The 25211-nt window shown below is 48.4% G+C and overlaps 8 protein-coding genes across 8 annotated transcripts; 4 read left to right on the forward strand and 4 right to left on the reverse strand.

Annotated features, from left to right (window-relative positions):
- Nucleotides 1-100: 100 nt before the first annotated feature.
- Nucleotides 101-1736, reverse strand: LY89DRAFT_579915 (DEAD-domain-containing protein; the record flags this gene model as incomplete). The annotated part of the gene is made up of 2 exons (XM_018209036.1): nucleotides 101-1160; nucleotides 1210-1736. The coding sequence occupies 2 exons, from the start codon at nucleotides 1734-1736 to the stop codon at nucleotides 101-103; spliced, it is 1587 nt and encodes a 528-aa protein (XP_018074128.1).
- Nucleotides 1737-4329: 2593 nt separating this feature from the next.
- Nucleotides 4330-5968, forward strand: LY89DRAFT_580278 (kinase-like protein; the record flags this gene model as incomplete). Its single annotated transcript, XM_018209050.1, has 3 exons — nucleotides 4330-5070; nucleotides 5120-5781; nucleotides 5836-5968. 3 exons carry the CDS (start codon nucleotides 4330-4332, stop codon nucleotides 5966-5968), a joined length of 1536 nt encoding a protein of 511 aa, XP_018074129.1.
- Nucleotides 5969-6671: 703 nt separating this feature from the next.
- On the forward strand, nucleotides 6672-9672 carry LY89DRAFT_716286 (ATP-dependent metallopeptidase Hfl). The gene is made up of 2 exons (XM_018218261.1): nucleotides 6672-8727; nucleotides 8776-9672. The coding sequence occupies exons 1-2, from the start codon at nucleotides 6807-6809 to the stop codon at nucleotides 9552-9554; spliced, it is 2700 nt and encodes an 899-aa protein (XP_018074130.1). The 5' UTR covers nucleotides 6672-6806; the 3' UTR covers nucleotides 9555-9672.
- Nucleotides 9673-10821: 1149 nt separating this feature from the next.
- On the forward strand, nucleotides 10822-12111 carry LY89DRAFT_772325 (uncharacterized protein). Its single transcript, XM_018221908.1, has one exon. It carries the CDS (start codon nucleotides 11089-11091, stop codon nucleotides 12070-12072), a length of 984 nt encoding a protein of 327 aa, XP_018074131.1. The 5' UTR covers nucleotides 10822-11088; the 3' UTR covers nucleotides 12073-12111.
- Nucleotides 12112-12971: 860 nt separating this feature from the next.
- On the reverse strand, nucleotides 12972-14214 carry LY89DRAFT_779681 (NAD(P)-binding protein). The gene is made up of 2 exons (XM_018222318.1): nucleotides 13634-14214; nucleotides 12972-13581 (listed from the first exon to the last, which is right to left on the reverse strand). The coding sequence occupies exons 1-2, from the start codon at nucleotides 14186-14188 to the stop codon at nucleotides 13078-13080; spliced, it is 1059 nt and encodes a 352-aa protein (XP_018074132.1). The 5' UTR covers nucleotides 14189-14214; the 3' UTR covers nucleotides 12972-13077.
- Nucleotides 14215-16737: 2523 nt separating this feature from the next.
- On the reverse strand, nucleotides 16738-18456 carry LY89DRAFT_460429 (NAD(P)-binding protein). Its single transcript, XM_018207681.1, has 3 exons — nucleotides 17657-18456; nucleotides 17026-17607; nucleotides 16738-16973 (listed from the first exon to the last, which is right to left on the reverse strand). The coding sequence occupies exons 1-3, from the start codon at nucleotides 18146-18148 to the stop codon at nucleotides 16938-16940; spliced, it is 1110 nt and encodes a 369-aa protein (XP_018074133.1). The 5' UTR covers nucleotides 18149-18456; the 3' UTR covers nucleotides 16738-16937.
- Nucleotides 18457-18584: 128 nt separating this feature from the next.
- LY89DRAFT_611600 (Paf1-domain-containing protein) lies at nucleotides 18585-20044 on the forward strand (the record flags this gene model as incomplete). The annotated part of the gene is made up of 2 exons (XM_018210588.1): nucleotides 18585-18945; nucleotides 18996-20044. Coding segments are annotated over exons 1-2 (1308 nt in total), but the record flags the coding sequence as incomplete, so codon positions are not given.
- Nucleotides 20045-20510: 466 nt separating this feature from the next.
- On the reverse strand, nucleotides 20511-23883 carry LY89DRAFT_460277 (uncharacterized protein). The gene is made up of 6 exons (XM_018207680.1): nucleotides 23479-23883; nucleotides 23286-23413; nucleotides 23173-23237; nucleotides 22794-23120; nucleotides 21503-22739; nucleotides 20511-21455 (listed from the first exon to the last, which is right to left on the reverse strand). Exons 1-6 carry the CDS (start codon nucleotides 23701-23703, stop codon nucleotides 20717-20719), a joined length of 2721 nt encoding a protein of 906 aa, XP_018074135.1. The 5' UTR covers nucleotides 23704-23883; the 3' UTR covers nucleotides 20511-20716.
- Between the last annotated feature and the right edge of the window lie 1328 nt (nucleotides 23884-25211).

The following is a 25211-nucleotide window of genomic DNA, read 5'->3' on the forward strand; positions in this document are numbered from 1 at the left end:
GGCTTAAGATCTGTCTGGATATTTCATGTGAGGGGAATAGTTCTTGATAAGAGATAGATAGTTACTGTTCGTTGTGACAACTTTTGGATGCATTGGGTATCTAAGCTCGTAATTTCTGCATACCTCGCTTCCGCTTCCCGCCGACTTCCCTCCCTTCCTCAATCTCTAGCATAGCCTCGCGTTTCTTTTCTCCCACTAGCTTCAATGCCTCTCGAATGACTCTCGTTTCTAGATTCACGCCTTCTTCTTCCCATGCTTCCATTTGTCTGCCAACTCGGGCTTCAATCGCTTGCACGAGCTGCACATCTCGTTGTCCGACAAATGTAAGTGCTTCTCCTTTCCTGCCTGCTCTGGCTGTACGTCCGACCCGATGGATGTAATCATCTGGGTCGCGGGGGATATCGTAATTAATTACGAGGCCAACTTCGGGGATATCGAGACCTCGAGCTGCGACGTCGGTGGCGACTAGGATTCGGGCTGCTGAGGCTCGGAATCGACCTAGGTTATCGATTCGTTGCCGTTGGGGGAGCTTGGAGTGGAGGGCTGTGACTCGGTGGTCTAGGAGGCGGAGGAGATGTGTGAGGTAGTCTGCTGTTGCTGTTCGATTGCAGAAGATTATGATGGATTTTGGGAGGTTGGCGTCGGTGAGGAGGAACATGTGAAGGTAGTGTTCTCGATGTGTGACGGGAATTTGGAGATGCATTTGCTTCAGAGAGACAGGTATTGCCAGAGTCTGAGTATCGACTTCGCAGACGAAGACTGGTGGTTTTCCTGGTGTTCGAGGCATCTCTTTCAATGCTCGTACTTCTGGAGTGACAGTTGCTGTGAAGAGCAGAGTTTGGCGTTTTGCTGGTGGAGGTAGAATAGAGAGGCACTCTTCAACATCTGGTAGCATACTTCCTACACTTCCACCTGCCAATAATCGATCTGCTTCATCCAAAACCACCATCTTGACTCTCCGCAAAGCGCATATTGTATCTTCTCCCGATGTCCGAATATGGTCTGCTAATCGTCCGGGAGTTGCAATAACTACATGCGGTCGCTGAGCAAGAGCTGTGGCCTGTGGTCGCATATCCGTTCCTCCAGTAATCAAGACTGCCTTCAGCTGCTGTGGGGATGAGATGGCCTTGAATTGCTCGTAGATCTGTAGAGCCAATTCTCTAAAATTTTATTAGCCAGGAATTTCTATATCGAGAGTTCTGTACATACCTTGTGGGTGTCAGAACCAATGCAAATATTCCGAAAGGATCTTCTGCCCATTTTTGCAATATAGGAACCGCAAAGGCCACCGTCTTTCCTGAACCCGTCCTACTACCTCCTATACAATCCTTTCCCTTCAAGATCTCGGGTATACATCCTTTCTGAATACCAGTTGGCCGTTTGATAGCCATTGCTTCCAAAGACTTGACCAGCCATGGCTTCACCGTCAAGGATGCGAACGAGGTATTTGGATCCGTGGGTGCCAGGACTGCTCCATTGTTGGTCTCCTTATTAATTGCATTATTTCGTATCTTTGCCTTCATCCGCGAAGGGACAGAAATCGAGTGCAGCTGTGGCACATCGTCTTCGATTGGCGAGACTTTTCGTCTCTTGCGCGAGGCAGCGCTATCGAGAGAATCCGAGTCGGAAAGCTCTCCGGTAGATTGGAAGGAGTGTCCCGACTCTGAGGATGAACCAGACGCTTCCTCAGATATGGACCTCGTCGTCGCAGATTCTGCATGGGGGTTTGGGGCCATTATATTGGGCGGTTGCGTTGCGTGGTGGTAAATTGTCGAGCAAAGCAAAAAGTGACAAAAATCTGGACCCGACGAGGCTGACAAGTTAAAAATTTCTCGTCGTGCATGGATAGATGGGAAGCGCGCGGCAATGATTTTCCCTTACCCTTCAGATCCCTCCCAACGGGCCTCCTTCTGGCCACCACTCACACAACCTGGTCTTCGACTCAACATGGATCCGCACCTGAAACATCATGACAGTTCCCCAGTGAGCGTCGAGCATCGTGCCACACAACGGCACAGCACATTGATTGCTGCTGCACCGTGAGGTCGCCGACACACCACCGCTGTGCAATAGGAGCGCATCGTATTGCTCTGGGATGCACGATGGTGCAGGCCTTCACTCTCCACCACGCAGAGATTGCTCTTATGTGAGCGATTATTTGCTGGCGCATGAAGTGACTGATACGGTCAAAGGGACGAGTAGCAGGTCAGAAGATGGCAGAAGCATAACGGTTTACTCGGCAGACGACGAGTCGTAGGGCCGGAAGAGCAGGTGAGTGATATGCGGCACTATATCATCACGGAGCATGGAACCGGGACTGGTGAGCTGGGCCAAAACATTGTTTGGGATGCCGAGAAACAATCGTCGATGATGATGATGATGCTGATGCTGATTATGCTGCTGCCGCCGGCGAGTAGGAGTGAGGATCATGCCCAAGCAGTGCCGATGTCTTTCATGGCTTTCATGGCAAATGTTGGACATTGAAAAGCCAACAAATGTGGTTCCAGAGGTGATAAGAGAGAGGGAGATTGTACCAGTCGGAAATAGAGAGCAGGTTTATGGCAGGTTGCATTGGCCTCATTCCCACGATACGCGCTTGGTGTAAAGCATAAGGAGTTGAGATTTGACTAGATTTGACTTGCTTTGCGGTATCTTGCTTCTTCTGCTCCTCCTTCTCCTTGGCGGATCTCATCCTGCATCTCCTGATTTCAGGGCTGACCACACGGACTCGGTGGTGATGTCCAGCTACTGCAGCAACTGACAGCCAATACGCACCAATACTGTGGAGGATTCATTGTTGTTCAGAGATCCGACGGTGTGGAGAAAGACAGAAGGGAAGGGAGATATGTATGTACCTATGTGTTCTGGGCGCATTGCATGAGTTGACTGTGTTTCTCTGACCACCATCTCATCCCCCACCCCATCCATCGTTCCCATCCCAACTTTTGGTCCCTTTCCCTGGGGATTTTTTCCTACCCTATCATGTTTTCCCTGAGATGTCCAAGTCCTCTCGTAGCCGCGAGCAGCCCCCAATCATTCCCAAGTCCTGCTCCCAGCTGGCTTCGATACTTGTCAGATGTTGACTTGTCCACCACGTAAGATTTCAGGACTCCGTACGAACAGCTCAGCTGGCTTCCTCACTACTGCACTCTATTACAATACACTCTATTACGATACAGAGTGCTGCCCAGGTATTTTATGTACATCCACGGTCCAGACTCTCGAGTCATTAGTTAATTATTTCTTGACGTTATTCACCCCGCCATCCGACCGGCAGCGTTGTTCCAGTGTCCCTCTCTGGTGTCTGCACCATCAACGCCCTACACCAACCAGCGGCTCCCTTCTCCTCACCAGCATTTAACGTCGGCTCCCTTTTGGCCCCCCAAGCCGCGCTCCACTGCATAAAAAGTCGACGCCAACGCCAGCATCGTCGCTCCAACTCTCCAACAGGAACAGGGCGTCAGGGTCTTTCAACAAGCTTCAGGGATCCTCACCACTGGACCTCCTCGTCACCCGCATCGACCCCAAAGTCCGGCCCTGCTCGTTCGCCCTTGATTCCCTGACCTCCCTTGACTTCCCTTGCAGCGGACTAGACTCGACTTACTCACGGACGGTTCAGGCTTGTGCGGTTGCTGGGCTGGCTGGCTTGCTTGCTTGCTTGCTTGCCTTGTCTTCAATTGAGCCGAGCCCAACGATCAGATATTATTGCTCACTCTCTCTGTCACTCTCACTCACTCTTTCTTGACACCGACACGCAAGCTGACCTCCTTCATTCTTTATCTCCTCCTGCTCCTCATTCACACCGTCTCTGCCTCTCCACAAAACTGGGGGCCGACAGAACCCTATTTCCCTGTAGCCGCCCGAGACTCTTTCTCCACAGCTGATCTAGTGACGACAAGTTGAAACATCTCGCAGCCGAAGTTACGAGTACAGGTGCCACGACAAGAGAACATTTTACACGCCAGCCGCTCGAGTCAACCATCAAAAAACCTGCATTCGAGACCCTCAACTGCCGTCATATGACATATCGACTCCGAATCTCGACAACAATCAACGTTCATTAAGCCGGCAGGACACGCTGCTGTAGAGGTGGACGGCACGGCTCATGCAAGAGCAGAACTCCTTCACAGAGAGTACCGGTAACGGTGCCCTTCAGAACACGGAATACAGAGCCACACCAGGAGACTCGTGCTCTGCAGCTGCAGCTTACCATGTATGAACATCTTTGAATCATCTCTGCGTCTTCTCGAAAGCACTGAAGCTAGCGTGGGGAAGAATGCTGATATCTCCAAGTCTTCCAACACTCTAGATCCCTTTCCACAACCCAAGATGTCGTCTCCAGCACCCTTATCGAGTTCACCAAATGTGCCGCTGCTTCGTCCTCCGATGCCTGGCAGTCGAGGAAACAGTGGTGCCAGAACACCAAGATTAGGTCTTGCCATCCCGCCTTCACCCAGTGTCAAACCTCTCAATAGCAGTGCCCAGCCTGGCGGTCTATCTCTTCAAATGCCAGGCCAAATGAATACAAGGCCATCATTACCACGATTACAATTAGCTACACCGATGGGAAGCAGTCAGACTCCGTACGAACAGACTCTACAGAATGGCAGACCAAGTATACAAACCACAGCAGGGCAATCTGCGAGTGGTGGTAGTGAGAGTAGTGCAGCACATTCAAGGTCAGGAAGCTTCGGTCCTCTAGATGGACGTGCAAGTGGGCCGACATCTGCTGGTTCACAATACTCAGCTCTTTCATTCGCTTCTCAGTACGGATTACGACAGCCACAAGGAACACCCGACCCCTCGTCGGCTGTTGGGTCATTATACTCAGAACGAAGTGAAGGGGGAGTGGGAATGGAACGAGATGGCAGCATGAATGGGCTTGAGGGGTTCGATAAATTGAGCTTAGAGCGTGGTAGAACACTAGATGTGGAAGACCTGGACGACGATGGTTGGCGTGTTGCAAGTATGGAGAAACGAATTGAGGAATTAAGCAGTCTAGGAGAGGGAGCTGGTGGTGCAGTCACAAAATGCGTGCTGAAGGGTGGGAAGACAATATTCGCCCTGAAGGTTCGTGGTATCAGCTTACACCATATGACCCCTGACTAACGATTTGCAGATCATCACCACAAACCCAGATCCGGACGTCAAGAAACAAATCGTGAGAGAATTGGGGTTCAACAAGGATTGTGCTAGTGAGCATATCTGTCGATACTATGGTGCATTCGTAGAGCCTTCGACAGCTACCATCAGCATTGCCATGGAGTTCTGTGAAGGTGGCTCCTTGGACAGCATCTATCGGGAAGTCAAGAAGCTTGGCGGTCGAACTGGCGAGAAAGTGCTAGGCAAGATCGCTGAAGGGGTCCTTAACGGCCTCACCTATCTCCATAGCAAGAAGATCATCCACCGAGACATCAAGCCAAGCAACATCTTACTGTGCCGAGACGGCCAGGTCAAGCTCTGCGATTTTGGTGTCAGTGGTGAATTCGGTACAAAGGGAGATGCCAACACGTTTATCGGTACTTCGTATTACATGGCACCAGAACGTATCACCGGCCAGTCTTACACCATTACTTCAGATGTCTGGTCCACAGGTGTCACTCTACTAGAGGTTGCACAGCACCGGTTCCCGTTCCCAGCAGATGGAACAGAGATGCAACCACGAGCCGGCCTAATCGACCTTCTGACATATATCGTCCGACAGCCGATTCCAAAGCTAAAGGATGAACCGGAGGCAGGTATCAAATGGAGTGACAACTTCAAGTACTTCATTGAATGCTGGTATGTCTAACACTTCCCCCACATCTATCTACGCAACATACTGACACAATTCAGCCTCGAAAAAGAGCCATCAAGACGTGCCTCTCCATGGCGTATGCTAGAACATCCATGGATGATCGAAATGCGCGCCAAGCGTGTCAACATGGCCCACTTCCTTGCCACCGTCTGGGGCTGGGAAGAGAAATGACTGCAAGCAGCCAAAGATACCACCAAGCAGCAAGCACGAGCCAGCATCGTAGCAGCTCGCATCGCCCCGCCGCCGCTGGCTGCTATTTCCGAATAACACCTCCGCCACATCCACAACACACAGTCAGAGAAAAGAATTTGCACCTTGGCGAGAATAGGGGGATGAAACATTTTGTAGTTGACTGGCTTTTATTATTGCATTCCACGCACGATGCTAGTGGAGGGAGTTCTGGGATCTGATCTGGGTTGGTCTTCTGGGAAATAAGTAGGGAAGGGAAGGGTTGGTTGCTTGGTATTTGATAGCGATGAGATTGATATGAGATGCATAGCATGAGCATGGACTTAGCTATCGAGAAAGCTATGATACAGAAAGATATCTTACCTATATGATGGTGTTTTTGATCTACGTATATACCAAATTAAACTTACTAAATGAATTAGAGAATATGAGCTGTAGTTCATCGAGTGCAGTCTTCGGAAGGAAGGATTTTGTATTGAGCCGCAAGACAGGAGGAGGACAGAAAGAACCACAAACTTGAAGTCTAAGTAAATGTCCTAATAGATTGTTTCTCATTACTGTGAACTCCTAAACAAAACTTCAAGCACAAACTCGTCGATGAGCACACGACTCAAGCACGTGACCAGCCTCGGAGCTACGGGCTGGATGAAGCCGAAGCTAGGACGTTTTGATATCATGACTCCAGCACGACTTTCTAAGCATTGCCTCCTCCAGGATACCTTTCTCAACCTACCCCCTTCCTTCCAATGAGATAGCAACAGTAGCCACCGCGATCACAAAACAGTGACTCTCTCCCTTCCTCCCTCCCGCTCTCGCGAACATGACCTCGATATTACGGCAATCGAGCAATCTTGCACGGATATCAAAATCTTCCCTCCGGTACGCCACCACCCGCGCGTCGAACTATCGCCCATTGTTGAGCCAGCAGTCGAGATTTTATTCGAAAGGGAAGAGCGATGAGAAGAAGGTTTCTGCAAGTGAGCAGAAGAAAAATGATAATAAGGTGACGCCGCCGGAGAAAAATGGAAAACCTGCGACAGGGACCGAGAATCTTTATAATGACAGCGGACCGCTGTCGCAGAAGGGTAGCAATGAGGGGCCCAGCACATTGCCAGCTGCGGCAGACAGCAATATGTCGAAGATGACGGCGGAGGAGGAGAAAATGGTTGAGGATCTACTGTCAACGCTGAAGAAGGGGTTACCGAAGGGACAGGTGGAGATCATTGAGCGGGCGTTTGAGAATATCAAGAAAGAGGGGATTCCGAAGGAGTTGAGGGAATTGGTGGAGGAGGTTAGAGGGAAGTCGATGACGCTTGCGACGGCGGCGAAGTTGACGAGGTTAACGAGCCAGATGGCGAGGAAGCAGGCGGAGAGGGAACTGGAGCAGGCGGAGAGGGAACTGGAGCAGGAAAGCAAGAGTACGGAGTTCAAGTCGAATGAAAATGGAGGGGCTTCGGGTCCACCTCCTCCTCCGCTTGGTGGTGAGAAGAAGGCCGGCAGTGATGGTAATAAGCAGGACTTCAAGTTTGGGGAGATAAAGTTCGATATGAGCTCGTTTCTCCTGTCGGCTTTCGTGTCATACCTACTCTACCGGATGGTCATTCCAGGCGAGAGCAAGAGGGATATTACGTTCCAGGAATTCCAGACTACGTTCTTGAACAAAGGGCTTGTTGAGAAGTTGACGGTTAGTGCGAGCGGAAAGGTTCGTGTCGATCTACACCGCGAAGCTACACAATCAATGTTCCCAGATTCTCCTGCCGTCAACCCGAACTTCCATTACTACTTCTCGATTGGCTCAGTCGAGGCTTTTGAACGCAAGTTAGACCAGGCACAGAACGAGCTTGGGATACCTAGCAGCGAACGGATACCGGTCAACTATGCTGGTGCAGACAATGATGGCTGGTCAATCCTCATGAATTTCGGTCCAACCGTTCTATTCATTGGCGCCATTTATTTCATGACAATGCGTGCGGGAGGCAGAGGCGGAAGTGGTGCCAGCGGAGTCTTTGGTATGGGCAAGAGTCGAGCCAAGCAATTCAACCACGAGACCGATGTTAAGGTCAAGTTTGCAGATGTTGCCGGTATGGACGAAGCCAAGGCTGAAATCATGGAGTTTGTCGCTTTCTTGAAGACGCCCGAACAATTCCAAAGACTCGGTGCCAAGATCCCACGAGGTGCTATTCTTTCTGGACCTCCAGGAACTGGTAAGACGCTGTTGGCGAAAGCTACTGCTGGCGAGTCTCAGGTTCCGTTCTTCAGTGTCAGTGGTTCCGAGTTCGTGGAAATGTTTGTTGGTGTTGGTGCTTCACGAGTGCGAGATCTTTTTTCTATGGCGAGAAAGAATACTCCATGTATCATCTTCATCGATGAAATCGACGCTATTGGCAAAGCCCGTGGAAAGGCCGGCTCATTCGGCGGTGGTAACGACGAGAGAGAAGCTACACTCAATCAAATCTTGACTGAGATGGATGGATTCAATACTGCTGAGCAGGTAGTCGTGTTGGCTGGTACGAATAGACCTGATGTGCTCGACAAGGCACTGATGCGCCCTGGTCGTTTCGATAGACATATTTCGATTGATCGACCAACTATGGATGGAAGAAAGCAGATCTTTATGGTGCATCTGAAGAAGATTGTCACGAATGAGGATCTGACTTACCTTACTGGACGACTGTCCGCTCTCACTCCTGGTTTCTCTGGTGCTGATATTGCTAATTGTGTCAACGAAGCTGCTTTAATAGGTATGTGATTCTGTTCCAGTTGTGAATTCTTGATGCTAATTTTTACAGCTGCTCGAACAAGCGCCAAGTCAGTTGAGATGATCCACTTTGAACAAGCTATTGAGCGTGTCATTGGTGGTCTTGAGAAGAAGTCTCTTGTCCTCTCACCAGAAGAGAAGAAGACTGTAGCCTACCACGAAGCCGGTCACGCTATTTGCGGTTGGTACTTCAAGTACGCTGACCCTCTCCTGAAGGTTTCTATCATCCCACGTGGCCAGGGAGCACTCGGCTACGCCCAGTACCTGCCAGTAGGAGACACCTATCTCATGAACGTCAACCAACTCATGGACCGCATGGCCATGACCCTCGGCGGTCGCGTCTCCGAAGAATTGCACTTCGAGACCGTAACCTCCGGCGCCTCGGATGACTTCAACAAAGTCACCAGACTAGCCACAGCAATGGTAACCCAATGGGGCATGAGCAAAAAACTCGGCCCGCTCCACTTCGAAGACAGCACCGAGAAACTGCACAAACCGTTCGCCGAACTCACAGCGCAAACCATCGACTCGGAAGTCCGCCGTATCGTCGACGAGGCGTACAAACAATGCAAAGACCTGCTGACCGAGAAAAAAGCACAGGTGGGCATCATCGCCGAAGAGCTGCTGAAGAAGGAGGTGCTGGATCGGAATGATATGGTGCGGTTATTGGGTCCCAGACCGTTTGACGAGAATAAGGATTTCATGAAGTATTTTGGCGGCGCGGGGAAGAGTGCGCCGCCGCCTTTCCCGACGGAGAGCACGGATAGTCCGCCGGAGCAGCCGAGTGCTGCTTTTAAGAGGGTGGATTGAGTAAGGGGCTCGGGAGGTGAAGTAAGTTATTTAGATGCCGAGAGAGGATAGGATGGGAAAGGGAACGTTTTTGTACAGGTCTGCTGCAAGCAAGAAAGAAAGAAAGCATTGGGCGGCGTTGCATTCATGTCTTTTGGTGAAGGATTAAAACTCTACTCTGTTCTCTGTGCTCTTTTGTTTTGGGGGGGGGGGGGGGAGGTGTGCAGGGAATGTAAGCAAGTGAATGAGTGGCAGATAGAAAGTAAAGAGAGAGAACTATTGTATTGTATAGTGAATTCTTGTTGCGGGTGGGAGCGCTTGTGATATCGCGATGAATTGAAGATAAAGCAGGTGAGTCTTTCTAGCAAGTGCAAAACAGCTTTTGGATTCACCTGTTTCACTCGAATTAAAGCCACATCTAAGGAGGCATTTGAATACCCTCTCTTGTCAAGTTCTTATTCATGAAGTTCTTGGAAATTTTTGAGATGAAAAGTGGCCCAGGGATGATCCGACTTTGGACGTTCAAAAGTCGTTAGATTGGGTCGTACTTTAGAAGAGTTATTTATTTTTGTTCCATGATCTTGTGTTTGTTAATAATTGTCGCATTGTTGTCAACTGTCTTTTGCTATCAACCTTCTATTGTTGCCAACTTTCTCCTACTATCATCAATCCACAAAATCTTAACATCATCCCTCTCCTTCTCAAAATCACCTCAACTACCACCCAACCTCACACCTCCCAAAGTCGCCAAACGAACCGGGACATGGAGCGCGAACGCCGGGTAGTGCGAGTGATAGCAGGCAAAGGTTTATGCTCCTTTCCTGGGGTGCGAAGAGTGGTATTTATAGTCAGCCAATCAGGCGCTCAGGCTGCTACATGTCAGGTTTGGGGGAGAGGCGGTTGGGTTTGGTGAATTTGAGTGGTGTTTTGATGGGAGTGAGTGAATGATTGGGTTGTGGGGGAGAGGGGTACAAAAGGATCGTCAAGGCGTCATTTACATTCTTTAACGAACGCTAACTTTAATCCACCATTACAGAGTGTTCTGTGAGGAGTGTGGCCGGGCTCGTGGTGGATGGTATAGGCCGGTGATTTGGGCTGGTTGTACTTGAAGAGAGGATGAGTATTTCTCTAGGGTGTGCTTCCCGAAGGATTTTCTGCTGTCAGTTTTCAGAATTGCTTTCGTCGGAACTTATTTCATTGTTCGAAAATTGCTAGAGACTTGACAACAGCAGAGGAACTCGAATTCAGCTGAACTCTGAGCAAACATGAGTGAATGACATTGTGTCGTTCTTGATGAACCATTTTCTTTTTAACTTTAAGCTTTGATCCAAAGTCCTGCTCAATGTTGGAACCTTATTACATTCTTTTATTGTCATAATTGTCTTGAATTTGCTCCTGCTTACGACTCGATTGCTCTTTCCCAAGTAAACACCTCACAGCACCTCCCACCTTCCTCCAGAAAGCACTGCTCTTTTTTTCTCACATCTTTCTCTCAAAAAAAAAAAAATTCTATCCTTATACAACATCACATCAATATTCATCAAACAGCCTCACGATGGTCGCCTATATCAATACCGTCCTGCCGAGCTCCACAACCATCGATATCCCTTCCCAAGCCCAACTACGCCGCATGTCGACCATCTTGAGACCATCAGAAATAGTGGAATTGCAACTCTTCCATCCTCCTCCGATCAAATATCCATCTTCTGACGAGATATACACCAAGATCCAGCAAGCAAAAGGGGAATTACGGGACAGGATCTGGAGAATGGCTATGAAGAATCGGTTTCGAACCTCGCCGCCCGCTACCAGCACCAATCCCAAGTTCCATAAATTCCTCCGTCTTCAAATTGAGATTCGAGAACAGATTTGGACGGACGTACGGGACGGGGCAGGCCTAAGACTCTACAAATGGCCACCAACCCAGTCAAACCGAGTCAGGAAGCCCCCTAGCATCTTGTCCGTGTGTAGCCACAGTAGGAGAATCGGAAAGGAGGCTCTCGTATACTGTGACGGGACTTGGGTCAATGTCGACACGACTTTGTTCTATGTAAAGTTGGACTACATTTTCAGCGTCGATTGGAAATTAAGAGTGGATTACATTCAAGAACTTTGGGTTGTTTTCGCGGTGAGATTCTGGAGAGCATGGAACGAGCTGCAGAAAGAGAATGCCTACTTTTATGGTACGAAGCCAGGCCATAGACTCAAGAGATTCGCTGTGAGCTGGATTGACTGGCAATGGGAGATACATCTTAGCCATCCCACTGGGAGACCTTTCTTTCCCAAAACGTTCGAGGAAGTGTTAAAATCATATTTTCCTGGGCTGAAGGAGCTGATACTGATTCTTGAAGAGCGTATTGTGGATCAGTGTGGTGCTTTATACAAAGATGAAAGGTCATTGACAGAGGACGATTTGCTGGACCCGACCCTTGCCGAAAGAGTATCATTTCCTACAGATATGGAAAACTCGATTCCAAAAAAGCTGAAGTTAAACCCAAAAGCCTTTGGGATTTTCAAAAAGTTACTACAAGTAAGCTGAAAGGGGAAATCGCTTTGACAAGGGGGTATTCATTCTGTCTATGGCTAGCCAGAGAAAGGGTAGCTAGCATTACAGAATCATCCATAGATATAGCATAAAACCATAAGCTTCTCTAGGCTCTTTGTCTATCTTTGAGATAACATTCACGCAAACACAGCCCGTCCAAACCCATCAAACCCAGCCTCTCCCAGCTCCCCACACCCATCATCTATAAATACAACGCCACCTGATCGCCGCGGACCGCAAAGTACGCGCAACACAACCTCTTCATCGTGTGTGGGAGCCGGGGAAGGGTGGAGCCGGGGCGTAGTAATATTCATGAGACACGGTGGGGGGTTATTGTGGTAGTTTTGACGTGAGTGGTATAGGATAGCATCGGATAGAATTGTGAAAAAGAGTTGACAATGGAAGAGGCTTGACAATAGGAGAGAAAAAAAAAAGAAAGAAAGCTGATAGTAAGACAGAAAAACGACAGTAGCACTTTAGAAGAGAGTTGACGCCGGGAGCCAAATCGACAACTTAAACTCATTTGACAGTGAAAAGATTTAACTTAACATGTTTGAAAATTCTTTTTTGATTTAGTGAATCTTTGAAGTTGTGTTGTTGAAACTCGGACGTATCTGTAACGTCTGTGATTTTAGACTACTTATTGAACTGCAAAGTCGTGTTAGATTACGGCCAATAATTTTTCGGATATGAGAGAACGATGCAACGTCTAGGCCTTAGAGGCGAATCAAAGTATAGAACGAACAAAACTTCGGTACTTAAGCTAGTTTTAATTTGGGTATAAAGAGAGTCAACTTGAAATATTTTTAGGAGTTAAAATGTTTCTGATAGCCGGGACACCTGGTGAGAGCAGGAGGTTAAGCGAGGGTTAAGCCAGTAGGTGTAGACTTCGACTTCAGTTCAAGCTTTTGTGGTTTAAGATCTTGGGATAAACTCTTAGGCAGTTTGAAGCCTTTGATTTTCTTCGGTCTCCGCTTCTTTCACGTTTTTCATGGTATCTCAAAAGCCCCCTTGAATGCCATCCCCTAACGCTGTCATCTCCTCCTTCAACCCAAGCAACTTGCGTGTCCCAACCCAAAGACACTTTTGCTTCTTAATATTCAAACTCTCCGGACTGCTTGTAATCACTTCCCTCCCATCAACATAGTCTCCACCCTTCAACTCCGTACTCCAACAACACCACTGTAAATCACCTCCCGCAACCTTCGCTGTCCTTAGGTTTCCATTTCCCCAGATCAATACAAACAATGCTTGCAGCGGAACAAGAAGGTACTGCATCACCATGCGAACATACCACGGCATCGAAGACGTTATGGAGGTGCCTCCCACGGTACCCGGTGAATTGGCCAAGATCTTGATTTGGTTGAAAGAAGACGACGAGGAGAGGCGTCGCTGCAGAGCATACATAAACATCGTCATAGAGAGTTTACTGGCGGCGTATCTCCTCACCGCGCCATGGACCTCGTCTCCCTCCTCGATTTTATCTGTCGCTTTCGCGAATCTCTGTTCAGAATTTCAGTCAAGGGAAACAGGACGTGGAAATGAAAAAACATACCTCGACTTCTCCATCCCCAGCCTTGAAAAGACTTACCGTACCTGGCGTATAGAGCGGCCTACTGGTTCGAAAACTCGGATCGTGACTGCTGCTTGCTAACCAGACTATCCTTCCCTTCTCGCTCATAACAGGTAACAATCCCAAAATCAAACAGACATTAGCTGCATAATTCAACGCCCAAGTCTTTTCGAATCCCTCGGTTGTGAAGCCAATCCCATCCTTCGTCGTTGGATCCAAAAACATAACGCCCGCAATCAAAATCAGCAACCTGATCCTCGGAATATCATTGCTCTCCACCCTACCACTGAGAACTCTTGTGAAAATCTTCACGTTTTCCAGAATTGAAAGATCTATCTCCACAATTTCAAATCTACAGCCATCCCCCTCTTTGTCCAAAATTTCTCTGAGCTGGCCCGGGAACGACGGATGCGTGACGTAGATGGTAAGATGCGACCTCGCATGTTCGCTTTGGAGATGTTCGTGTAGCCAACCTGTACCGATGCCTCCTGCTGCACCGGTTGCTAGGATCGTGCCTTTGAGTTGTTGTGAAGTCATGGTTTGATGTTGAATCTGGAAAGGAAGTGGTTGAAAGAGCAAGTGCTTAACGAGGTGGGGTTGAGAACCTTGATACTTATGCCCAAACGGGAAGGCTCAATTGAACAAAACTTTATTCCAATCATATTGCACATTGACGCTGTGAATCGCTGTTGTTGTCTTGTGAATATAACAAGTAAAGTTGACCATTCGTGTGTCTCTTTACAGTATGTCTAATACGTGATTGCTTGTTTCTAGATTTCCTTCTTTGATTTGCGTCTTAGAGGTGTCAGCCCATTGCCGATGAATATGCGTCATCTCTCTCAGTCAAGTAACCATTAACAAGAAATGTTCTAATGTTTGCAACATTGCAACTTAGCAAGTAATCTGGACATATCCAAAGGATCAGAAGAGGCAGCTATAGCCATATCGGTGTTCTAGCCAGCTGGCCAATCCTAACAAAATGATAGACGATATGAGTTTCAGTCATAGCTATTGAGCTAACAGACGCTCTTGTTGTCAAGATGGCACCATCCGTCTAAAAGCTCCCCCCTTACTGTTGTGTTTTGTCTCGTTTGCTTATGTGCTCTCAAGTTTCGAGCTGCTTGCATATTAGGATTTTTCTAATTTTAAGCTCTCAATGGATGTTCTTCAGATGATTGTCTCGCTTATCAATCTTTCAATTTTATGCCAAAGTCGTCTTGCATAAACTTAACTTATAGGAGGAGGGTGTCTTTCAAAAGAAGGTGATTCACAAGAGGAGAGCACTTTCTAAAAAGGAGTGCTTCGCAGAAGTAAAGTACTTCATGGAAGGAGAGTACATCACAGCAGGAGAGCAGGAGAGCACTTTACAAAGAGAAAAACATCCCACAAGAGCAGCCTACCTCACAAGTAAAGAATGAAATGTTTAAAGACACAAACCTGTGCTAAACTTCAGAAACTAACGAAGTCTGGACATGACCGCAGCCTCCTTGTCAAAATATTTCCCAGTGCTATTCCTCGTGTTATTGTCAACAAAAGCGATGTTATCGTAAAACTACTCACGATTGCTGTTCTCAACTCTACTTGCATTGCCAATTTTATTCCTCGTCTGGCTTTGCTCCTTTTCATCCACATCCTGATAACCTCCTCGTTCATAGTCTCCTTAGGTGGAGCTGGTTGACTAGCCAGACCATTGATTGTAGAGACTCCATAGTCTTCGTCCCACATTCACTTGAAAGTTGAAGATCCGCGGAATCTAGCAAAGCAACCAAATGAAATGACTTTCCAGCAATCTCCTGGTGCGGCAGCCTAGGAAACCAGTTAAGATCTTGAAGTAATTTACTTTTTGCATCAAATGACACCACTTTCCAACATTCACCTGACCTCCAAGATCCGCAGATTCTATCAAAGCAGTGAAACGGCATGATTTTCCGAAATTCACCTTGGGCGGACCCGCCGCGGAAACCGGAATCTTCCAACGGAATCCAGCGCAGTCCCGCTCCGTCTATAAAAAGACCAACTTCTCGGTCTCGGAGAAACTTTACTACATGAGCCGCAAGTACTGGGCCCACTTCATGGGACAGATCCTTTGGGATGGGGTGCTGAGTGTACTTGGAGCATGACATGAGTATAATAGGAATGGTGTTTCTGGTGTGGAAACTAGGAGCTTCTGTGCTGAAATACTAAACTATCTTCTCGAACCTTTCTACCATTGTCAACAAGAACATTTATTGTCAACATTTTTGACTGACTGATGGCCACTGAGAGATATTCCTTGCAGCCGTGATCCCGCTCCGTCTATAAAAAGGCCAACTTCTCGGTCTTAGAGATAGTTAATCACATGAGATACAAGTATTGGACCCACATCATGGGACGGATTCTTTGGGGCGGGGTGCTGCGTGTACTTGGAGGATGACATGACTATAATAGGAATGCTGCTTCATGATCGTGAGACTAGGAGCTTCCGTGCTGAAACAATATATTATCACCTCGAATCTTTCTACTGTTGTTAACAAAAACAGTTATTGTCAAGACTTTTGGCTCACTGAATTGCGCAACCTATCACCAATACTCTACGAAAGTTAGAAGGGATGTGGCATAGGATGTTGGGTGATTTTAGAGTGTGACATGGTCAGGCTGGGATTTTCTTTTGGGCGTGTGTGAGTCTGGAAGCTTCTGGTCCTCATCTACTACGCTTCTACTGTTGCCAACAAAAACCAATGATTGTCAATTTCTTGGCCACTGTCAATTGTTTCTTGCTGCAGATACTGTAACGCAACGCGCAATGTTTCTTGAGATATTCTGTCGGCTTCGAATAATTGTCTTCGAGTGCAACCAAGTCCCGCGTACCCAGCGCAGTGTGGTATTGGATTGCCTTGTCATCTTGGATACAGAGAGCAAGAAAAGGTGATGAGGAGGAGTATTTATACTCTAGATCTTTGAGAATGAGTCGCAAGCAGAGGTAAATTCAATCGTGAAAGCAAGGCTTTGACTAGGGGTCATGGTGGGTGAATTGAGAAAGAGATTCAATCTGCAATGGCATGACGAAGTCTTTGAACAGTGAATAAAAATTAGGGTGAATTTCGAACTAGAAGATTTTGACTGGGTCTCAAAAATTGAAGAGAGCTTAAACAAGAAGAGCACTTGAACAAGTTCAAAGTTACAAGAAATTTGAAATTTTGACTTTCAAGCGCGGCAATGGGACTCATGAAATCCCAACATCAAATCCAGATTCGCTACTCGGACTTTGAAAAAGTCTCATAATAAAGCGCACAACAATGCGAGTTTCTCAAGTACTCTTGGGTCTCCTGTTCTCCAAATACCACTACTTTGGTCAGCATCACATCCTCAGAATCATACACTAGACCATCACATACCTTGGAAGCTTTCTCAACAGCTACATCTATTGGCTCCCTAACCTCATACCCCAATCTCTTCTTCGCCTTCTCATTACTCGCCGTCATCGTCGCACACGCATAATACACATCATTAACTTTCAATGGAGACTCCTTCCCCACCAATCCAAAAAAGAACATCAGCACTCTGGCCAATATCAATGCAAACCCCTTGCTGAGAACAGTAGGCTTCTTGTCGGCTTTATTACCAAAATGCTTGTAGAAGCTCCTAGCGAAAGTCCAGAAACGAACATGTTCTCCAGTAATGTAGAATGCTTCTCCGTCAACGCGTTCAGACTCAGGGATCGGAGTCGGTGATGAGTGGGCGCGAAGGAGAGCAACAGCCGCGGAGACATGAGTCCTTGCCGTATCGAGAACTGATCCGTAGTCAGAAAGAGCTGTGTCATCGCCTATTTGGGTGTTGGGATCCCCGTTGAAGTAAAGGTTGCCTATGGTAGGTGTGACGAGGTTGTCTCTGATGCCAACCATTCCGCCAGGTCTGAGAGCACATGTTCGAAGACCGCCTGGATGGTTGGCTTCTATTACAGCCTTTTCTGCGGCAGCCTATATAATATTAGTATGTTTGACCAATTCTGAGCGGATGAGGAAGTACCTTGGATCTAGCATATAGGTCTGCTTGATCTTTTCCTAAAATCAACGGCCACGATTCATCGGCATTTGAAGCGCCCTCTTGAAAATTTGGCAGGGTGACTGCTTGGCTAGATGTATAGACAAACGCTTTCACACCAGTATGCTGAGCAGCCAAGATAACGTTATTCGTCCCTTTGATATTGACCTCTTCGAACTCTTGCTCCTTGCCTGTCAATGCCGAGGGAGTGGCCGTATGAAAGACAACGTCTATCTTATTTTCGGCAAAGACTGACTCGATATCTGGGACTCCAGCTGCATTCGTCTTGTTGATCTCGACGTCAATGTACTTCACATCAGGATGGTGATCTGGATATTTGGTGGCTGAACGACTGACAACAAATATCTCAGCCTTGCACGTTGAACGAAGAGCATCAACAATGTGACTGCCCAGAAAACCACAGCCACCGATAACGACAACTTTGCCTAGATCTGGCTTGGAGGAAGGATCGGCCATGGTTGAATAGAGGAAGACGATGACAAAAGATGATAAGTGCTGAGCATGTGTGGGCAGGAGCAGATAATGTTGATACTTATATCGAGCGGAGATGAGCCCAGAGCGTTGTATTTAGATAGCAGCATTGAAGGATGAATGCGGGCCTTGTATCGCTTGAGACTAGAGACAACTAGGGAAGATGAGCTTCAGAGGGGACAAATTGAAGCTCTCCATTTCCAAACCTCTACAGCTCCACGCTTTGGAGGCCTATGCAATATCTGGTCCGTAAGCCGTAAGACCCCTGCTGCTGACATCTGTTATGCAGAATCCACGCCTTCAACGGGGAAACAGGTCTGACAGGAAGTAGATAACCTTGGCATGAGACGAACACGGATGATGTGAATGCAGGGCCTCGGGTTCGCAGAGTCGCAAGATCTCAGCCTCGTCAAAAATCCACGCTAGCGAGCGCGAGAACCTCGACCCCAGAACTTCAAAGTCGACACTCTTAACAAGCCACAACATCTGCCACTCAGAGCCTCTCTTTGATTTGCAGATCAAAATGGCTTCGTCGCAGCAAAGAGTAATCCATCAAGATTACATTGCCCGGATACGATACTCCAATGCCTTACCACCGCCCCCTAATCCTCCCAAACTCCTCGATATCCCCAATACCGGCCTTGCGAGCGGCCAATACACAACGCCTGGCTTCGCATCAAGACTTGCGCGCGACCAGCCGCTGAATATCGAAGCAGATGCCGAGCTTGGTATGCCGTTAGACCTGGTGGGTATGCCAGGTATCTTCGATGGAGATGAGAGTTGTGAGTACATTTTGAAATTGAATAAGCGCAAGAGCTCATCTTGGATATAGCTATACAAGCACCATTACAGGCGCCGTCAGTCCATCCTCACGATCGCGCACTTCTCCGACCTCTTTCGACGTTAGGAAAACCCACGTTGTCTGATTCCGGCGTTTCTTTCTTGCGACGAACTGAATACATCTCTTCCTATACCTCCAAATCGCGCTTCGAGTCCACAACCTCAAGATCGTTAGTCGATGTCACAGGAAACCGCAAGAAGAGGGTACCAGAGAACCACGACAAAGAATCACCCGAATACATCAAGAACCAAGTAGAGAGGAGTTTTGCACTCGCAGCACAAAATCTCAAGAGCGGCCAATTTACAAAGCATCCTACCAAGAAGAACCTCAAGCTTGTGGACTCCTTCCCTCTCCTTCCGGACCTCACAGCCTTCCCAGACGCCGGCGGCTACGTCTCCATCAAGTTCCTCTCCAACCCCCTCCCCCCCAGCTCAACCTACGACATCCGGCTCGAGAACAGCATCCTCAAGCCCATGGAACCGGACGAAGACCTCGAGAAACTAAAAACCGAAGCACGAGACCTACACGAGCGAGATCCAGAGCGCTATCCTGCCCCCGACGAGTCCATGGAATACGAATTCTACCTCACCGAAACGCCGTCCGAGGCCCTGCGCTTCAAGCGCAAGTTCGACACCCTGGACCCCGACCCCGACGACGAGGATCTGTACCCGCAGAAGAACGGCTCGGGCACCGGTTGTTTCCGCTTCAAGCGCATCCGCGCGTACGAGTCGGCGTCCATCCACGGCAACACGGCGGACAAGTACGACGACGAAGTGTGCATCGCCGTGCATGACGGCAAAGACGGCGTGCGTCAGAAGGCCGCGTACTATTACCCCATGGTGCAGAAGATCCAGATCCGGCCGCAGCGGACGAAGAATATAAATATCAAGCGGAACAGGTTCCAGGGCACGCAGGAGGATGCGTTGAGATCGCAGACGGATTTTGTGGATATGAGGGTTGAGGCACCGGATGAGAAGATGAGGGCGGAGAGGGATGCGTTTGCGGTGTTTCCGTACGGGAAGGAGGAGGAAGAGGAGGATGGGGGCGAGGAGACGAGGGGAGATGGTGAGGATGAGGATGAGGATGAGGGGTCGCCTGAGTAGGAGGAGATCTGTCAAGCCAAGGAAGAGAAGAAGATTAGCTAGTTCGTGACTTTCGAGAACATTTGGAGGCGGCATAGCAAGGCGTTGATGACCTACCTGACGACTGTATACTACGGCGCATAAAATGGAGGATATGACATATACATGTCTCATTTTCGTGATCATTTCTAGTGATTTATTCGACCACGTTCCCCACATTGTGATATCTCAGAAGCAGCATTTAACAGTCATAACAAACCCCCCAAAATAAAATCCCCTTCATATTCCAAGGCCCGCGGGCTCGCAAACCCCCCCAACCCCCGATATCGAGCCTCACGCTAATCGTCTGCCTGATTCAAGCACTTTCATCACATGGAACGAAATCAAATCCATCTCTCTGGCTCAGATTACATTTGATTTCTTCTCCTATACGCTCACTCTCCCCACCCATCAGGCTTCACGCCGACAAATACACATCCATCCATCCATCCATTCCTCATCATCAATAAAAGCAAGTAAAAACGCCATACCGCAAAATGCTGACCCCTGCAAAGAAACAAAAAGGGAATTTCTATGCCTACCCAGACACCATTCCCATGCAAATATCTTAGTTCACCACTTCATCAAACATTATATCCCTCCATGTCCCTGATTCTGCAAATGCCCATTATCGCCCCCTCCCAGATTCATGTCCCCCACGATCCCGTTCTCGAAGCTCGGGTACTGGCCACCCGTCATGTCAGCCCAGTCCCACTCGAGCGTCATGGGCATCTGCCACAGATCCTGCGGGACGAAGGGTTGCTGGAAGATGTTTTGCGGGGGTGACTGCATGTCGGCGCCGTTGGTGTAGGCTTGGATCTCGGCGAATGGCGTCATGCCGTTGGGTGACATGTATTCGCTGCCATTGAGGTCAGGTTGCCAATTTGGTGAGCCGTTGGTTTGTGGAGGCATGGGGCTGTAGCCGTTGGCTTGGTTGATTTGCGCCATGCCGGGAGAGAAGACGCCTGCCATGGCTGGGGTTTGGGCGTTGTTCGGCATTGGTGTCTGAGGTGGTATTTGGGAATTGGCGGTTGCCATTGGTGCTTTCGTCTTGGCTGTTTGGTCGTCGTAGTTATTCTTCCGCTTTCTTCTTGAAGAAGACTCCTTTTCGGCTTTGTCGAGGACGACTTTAGCGATTCGTTCGAATTCCGAGCAGACGCCAAGCATTCGCTTTACCCCTCCATTTTCACCTTCTGTGCCGAGAGTCGATAAGAAAGTGACCACAAGATTCATCAGTCGAACATCGGATCGAGCTCGAGGGTCTTGTGGATTCTGTAGGATATTTCCAAATAATGTTACAAGTGCTGAAACTGGGAAGTACAAAATAAGCCTGAAGATGTTAGCTTTTGCAAACTTCTTGCTTTTGTCTAGACTTACCAAACACAAGCAAAGTCTCCTTGTGGTACATATTTGATCAAATGAATCGAAGCTCGAGCAGCCGAAACACAAAGTGCAGCTGAAGAGAATACACGAGGATTTAAGGGCTTGGCGTTCAAACCTTGAATCGCATAATTGGATAATCTGCTGGTCCAGTAACCATGGTGTATCGACATTCGATGGATGGTGGTCAAACAGTTGTAATAAGCGAAATGCAGCATGACAACATGTAAGATCAGTGGCGTATGCGAAGCTTTGATCTCATGTTCCGGACGGAAGTCCACTGGGATGCTATCCTTCCATTCTTCTAGCAAGTGATCCAATTCTCCAATCGTATTGAGAAGTTCTCCATCCGACTGTTTCGCAGCTTTCGTCGAATAAAGTTGCTTATAGACTTTGCTCTCAATGGTAGAGAACTCAACCATCAGGCGGAACAAATTGACCTTGCCCTTGCCATCCGCTAATGGAATATTACCAATATTGTCGTCTGGGTCTGCTGTCGGGAGCTCAACATTCATATCATCGTCGTCTTGTGCTGGAGGTCGTCCAGAACGCAAGCAGATGTCTTTGTCGAGCATATAGGCAATCCAGAAGACTCGTTTCCGCTGTTCAATTTCAATCGGATTGAGATTGAAGCCAGAACCTCGCTTATGCAATCCAATGCTGTGTGATAATCTAATAGCGGCTGCGACCAAGAAGAAGGTAGGTTGTGGGTTCGGTGTACCTTGCAAGAAAGCAGCCATTCCAAGGAGAGCTTGCACACTCAAGAGATCGGTGTTGCGCAATGTCAACTCGGTCATGACTCCCATTGCGTTCTTCAAGTATCCCCAAGCCTTGTCATCCTCTTCCTTTGGTACCAGATTGCTCATAACTCGAAGTCGATGCGCAATAGCCAAAGCCACGTTCAAACTAGCCCACCATCCAGATCCTTCGTAGGGGTCATCTGTGTATTGTCTTTCAACAAGATACATAAAAGTCGGTTGATGGAAGAGCGGAAACATGCAGTTGAAATTTTCGAAGAAGTCCTTCATTAGGGACAGACATTCGTTCTTTGGCGGTAATCGTTTGAAGATGGGTCTTTGGAAGAGATCTCCGAAAACTTCTGGTTTCCAATACATCCACTTGTTTTCGTCCACCGAGGCAGAGGATATCATTTCTTGGAAAGAAGAGTCACCTGTCTTTTCATTGACCCATTGGATACCCTTTGGCGAGAAGATCGAGAAACCAGATGAGGATCCTATCATTGTGTTAGTATTTCTTTTGCACTCTGCTTATTCCTGTATATCCGAACCTATATATCTCGTTTCACCGCAATTGTTCGTTACCAACGAACACATCATATCTGAGAGCGCCTCAACCTCTTCTTCCTTTTCTTCTTCAGGACAACCACTTTTTCGCTTCTCTGCATTTTTTGGCGTGCTCTTGCTTTGCGGTTCTGGAGATGCGAGGTGACTTCGAGGAGTTGAGGAGTTTTCTTCATTAGGTGAGGTTTGTGTGGGCGAGGTAGGATTCGATCCTGGCTGTTGCGACAATCTCAATGACTCCCTCTTCGTCTCAGCAAGTCTCTTCTCTAATGTTCCCAAGTCGGTTCGTCCATTATCATCTTCTGTTAAAAGACCTAGAAGCTGTAAGCCAAAGGTCAGAGAAGCGCATTGCGCTTGGACTCATACCAGAGAGTCTCAGCAAGCTTTCCATCCTCCCTAACCTATTCTCCAATCCCTCGATATATTTCGCACTGCGAAGAGGTTAGTACCTCTCAACAGATTGTTCAGAGAGTCCATACCCCTTTGGCGGGTTCCTCTTTTTCTCCACCTGTGTGAACACACACTGCGTATGATAATTGGCGCAATGCGTACATTCCGGCAGCTTCCCATCACACTTAATCTTCTTCTTCCTACACATATCACAAGCCTATCGATGCGCCATTAGCCACCGCAATCCCATCCAACCTTCAAGTAGAGAAAGGTATATCATACCCTGGCAATCCTCCTCCTCTTAGCCTCCTGACTCTCATCCATCAACGTCGGATCCGGCAGAAACGTCTGCGAAAGATCCGCGATCCCCAGATTCCCCAACCCATCCGCCCCATACCCTCCTCCAAAGATCTGCGGCGGCGGGTTGTAGACCGGCGGCGCGACGCCGGGCATCTGCTGGTGAGGAGGCATTTGGTAGCCGTTGTTATCGTGACGTGGATCCATCATTATCGTTGATTGCGACAAGAGCGCCTAACACATCAAGAGAGAAAGGAAAGCAAGGAAAGGGATGGAACGAAGGGAAATTCCCAGTTTGCTTGCACCGCCGTGCCGGACAGCTAGCTATTCGTGGGCAGGTTGGTATGCAATTCTGCTCTCTTATTCGTATTGAAACCCTGTTGGTGCTTGCAGGCTGCTGGTGGGAGGTCGTCGGACTTTGTGTTGTCTTAAATCCCGCTTTCTGAAAGGTGCCTGCCGCTGGGCTGCCAAGACACTTATTGTTGGTGACCAATCACTTTTCCTCAGGGTCTTTTTCCTTTTCGTGGGGTTGGCGGACGCCGCAGACGGCAGTGTGCGTTGTGGGATGGTTTATTTGTGGACGGTGATGTTGGATGATGGATGAGTCTGCGATGGATGTCTTGGGTGAGATGGATGGATGGGAGGAAAACAGTTAATGGTGGAGCAGGGAGGGAGGAAGACCGAGGGGTTGGGCTGGGCTGGGCTGGGTCTGGTGTGACAGGAGGACGCTTGAACGAAGTGAGGAAGAAGTACGAGAAAGAGAGAGAGCGCTGATGAAAATTGATTGTTAATCGGACAGACAGCTAGACCGAAAGGCTGACCTCTCTCTGACCTAAGCCCAGGCAAAGCGAGCGTACGACGGAAAGCACGACGAGTGTGTGGTTGACCATTTTCACCACGGTCAAAAGTGTGTGTGCGTTTCCCCCCTCCCTCTCTTCCCTTCCTCCTGCATCGTTCTCGATCCCCCCTCAGAGCGTCGATCATTCTTGGGTGGTGGAACACACTCGCATTCGGCCGTCGGCCACCCAGTTTACAGTATTCAAGCCATGCTTACCGAGCAATTGTCTTCACCTTTCTTCCACGGGCGCTAGAACTTCATTCTGATTCAGTGCTGCGCCTCGTTCTTTTCCCCATTACTGACGAATCGGGGCTGCAAGAAGCAAGTCTGTGACGACTGGTCCAGGGTTGTCTGGAGAAGTCGGATTAAGGTTGTGACATGGTGTGCGTGCAAGGCAAGCCAAGCCAAGCAAGAAAGAAAGAAAGAAAGAAAGAAAGAAAGAAAAAGTCCCGTACAATCCATACCCACTTCCTCTGTTTCATATATTTCTCTGACGACAACTCTTCCAAGATCTTGGAGATATCGTGAATTCGTAATTCAATGAATGATCCTTCCCCCGAGTAATCTTATCACAGACTTCAGTTCGTGGGGTGTTCGTCAGTTCGTGCCCTGCACCAATAGAACAACCTGGTCGCCCACCTCCGACGCTCCTGAAACCATCGCATCATCCACTTCTGCGAATCGGTACCTGCCTTCTGCCTCTTTTAGACAAGTGACAAATACTCGTGCTTGTATCAGATTTCTTGCTGCTGCTGTGCTTCGCCACCATGGGTCCAGCTGGTGGAGACCGTGTTTGATATATCGCTTGTGAACAGACCACTGCATATCTGCTCTTCAGACGGTGGGTGGGGAGGGGGATTAATGCGCCCTGTTATAGTGA

This window comes from Mollisia scopiformis (assembly GCF_001500285.1).
Source record: "Mollisia scopiformis unplaced genomic scaffold LY89scaffold_7, whole genome shotgun sequence".
Lineage (NCBI taxonomy): Eukaryota > Fungi > Ascomycota > Leotiomycetes > Helotiales > Mollisiaceae > Mollisia > Mollisia scopiformis.